The sequence below is a fragment of the Phaseolus vulgaris genome, chromosome 8 (genome assembly GCF_000499845.2).
Source record: "Phaseolus vulgaris cultivar G19833 chromosome 8, P. vulgaris v2.0, whole genome shotgun sequence".
NCBI lineage: Eukaryota > Viridiplantae > Streptophyta > Magnoliopsida > Fabales > Fabaceae > Phaseolus > Phaseolus vulgaris.
In genome coordinates this window covers 60238722-60240803 of record NC_023752.2, presented here as the reverse complement: position 1 = coordinate 60240803, position 2082 = coordinate 60238722, and the positions used below count along the sequence as shown (strand labels likewise).

The following is a 2082-nucleotide window of genomic DNA, read 5'->3' as shown; positions in this document are numbered from 1 at the left end:
AAACGGGTGTTAGGCACACAATTTTTTTAATTGGTTTCGATACTTGTAATGTTATAAAGCACGTTTCGTTGTTTAATAGATTGTATTTGTAATTAAAAATTATATTCCTATGGTCAGCTTCCACCAAGAGCAAAGTGTGCACGAAAGAAATAGCAAAAATATAAAAAAAAAACTTTAGATTAATGAAAATATAAATAAATTATGTGTGTGTGTTTTTTTAACTCGACACGAACCCATTCGAAAAATAACTAGCCATTAAAGTTGAGTCTAGGGTTGTGAATTTGAAGTGACGTTTTTTTAACAAACAAAAAGTTATCTTAGTTAACAACTAATAATTTTAGTGATATATGAAGGTGCATGTAACATTATATTAATATTTATATGGTAATGATGAGAGTAATAATGTAGATTGAAAAGATATTTTATAGTTAAGAATGTTACATATTATTATTAAATTTGATAAGATTAATGTGTTATGATGTATGTATGGATGAATGGTGTTGAATTGTGCATGGTGGATTGGTAGCCACAAGTAAAACAAAAGGACAGAAATAAGCAATGAAAAGCAAAAGGCATAGTATTTTGCTTGCGTTACTTATTTTAAATATGCTATGATACGGTAGTCACCAGGGGTATTAATATGAGACACTGTCACTAACAATGCATACATAATAATACGAACAATTTCTCTGAACCTCTCTTCCGTTTTCTCTTTCTGTTTCATTTTCTCATCAACGGTTTTTTCCAACTCTCTCATAATCTCGTTCGCAGCGAGATTGGTGTGACCATGGGCAAGGCTTGCGAGCTTTGCAGCAACCGAGCTTCTTTCTATTGTCCCTCCGATTCCGCATTTCTCTGCTGCGACTGCGACGCGGCCGTGCACGCCGCCAACTTCCTCGTCGCGCGCCACTTCCGTCGCCGTATCTGCTCCGAATGCAACCGTTTCACCGGGATCCACATCTCCGGCGCCGCGCTACCGTCCACCTGCACCTCCTGCTCGCCGGAAAAGCCGCCTTCCGACGACGTTGATTCTCTCCCGTCGTCCTCCACCTGCGTCTCCACTTCCGAGTCGTGCGCCGCGGAGAAGATCAAGGCGACGCGCGCGGCGGCGGGGAAGAAGAGGAGGAGGAGTTTCTGGAGTTCCGTCATCGACGACGCGTCTCAGGAAGCGAAGAAAAAGCGGAATAGCGTCGGATCGGTGGAGCTGGAGCAGGAGCAGGAGGAGGTGTTTGGAAAATGGAGCAGAGAGATAGGTTTAGGGTTAGGGTTAGGGTTAGGAGAGAACGGTAACCGCGTGGCCTCGCACGCTCTGAACGTGTGTCTCGGAAAGTGGAATTTGCTTCCGTTCAGGGTGGCTGCGGCGACGTCGTTGTGGCAGGGTCTGAGATTTTGTGGGGACAGGAGTCTGGCCACGTGGCAGAATCTGGCGAGGTTGGAGAAAATCTCCGGAGTGCCAGCTAATCTGATTCTAGCCGCACACGCGAACCTCGCACGTGTCTTCACGCTGCCGCGTGAATTGCACGAGGGATGGGGCGAGTCCTAGTCCAATACATATATTTAGTTTGAATTTGTATGTTGTAATCTTATGATCATTAACCAAAGTGTGGATTTCAAATTTTACTTTTCTTTTTTCGCATTTACAGTTACCAAAATAGTTCTTCATTAATGTGTTTACCAATTCGGAAAGAAATGAAAAAGCTACCCACCCAATTAACCTTCTCCTTCCAAACCTGCTAATTAATTATGAATCAACGTCTTTAATTTCGGATTAAGGTTTAATTTTCTTTAGTATTTGACCCGATTCATATTCTTAATCAAAGTTTTTCTTTTCACACAAATGTACCTTATAAGTACATTATAAAATAGATGCATAATTTTTTAGGTGATTATTTATAGTATATAAGTAGGTGCAAATCTCAATCTCATGAACCAGAATCAATTTATGAGATCGAGTTCAATTTTATGAGATCGAGTAGATTTAAAGTATACTTCATAATATAACCACACAATCCATTCATTGTTGGTGATGCTGCACGTGTCAAAAAAAAAGTGGCATTGGTAGGTGCCACTTGTTATCGAAAG

At 40.8% G+C, this 2082-nt stretch overlaps 1 protein-coding gene across 1 annotated transcript; it reads left to right on the top strand.

The window, feature by feature from the left end:
• Positions 1–601: 601 nt before the first annotated feature.
• LOC137826317 (B-box zinc finger protein 32) lies at positions 602–1620 on the top strand. Its single transcript, XM_068632244.1, has one exon. It carries the CDS (start codon positions 788–790, stop codon positions 1541–1543), a length of 756 nt encoding a protein of 251 aa, XP_068488345.1. The 5' UTR covers positions 602–787; the 3' UTR covers positions 1544–1620.
• Positions 1621–2082: the final 462 nt, after the last annotated feature.

What these genes read in the sequence shown, in the direction of transcription:
- LOC137826317 (XM_068632244.1), top strand. Translation starts at nt 788, where the DNA reads ATGGGCAAGGCTTGCGAGCTTTGCAGCAACCGAGCTTCTTTCTATTGT.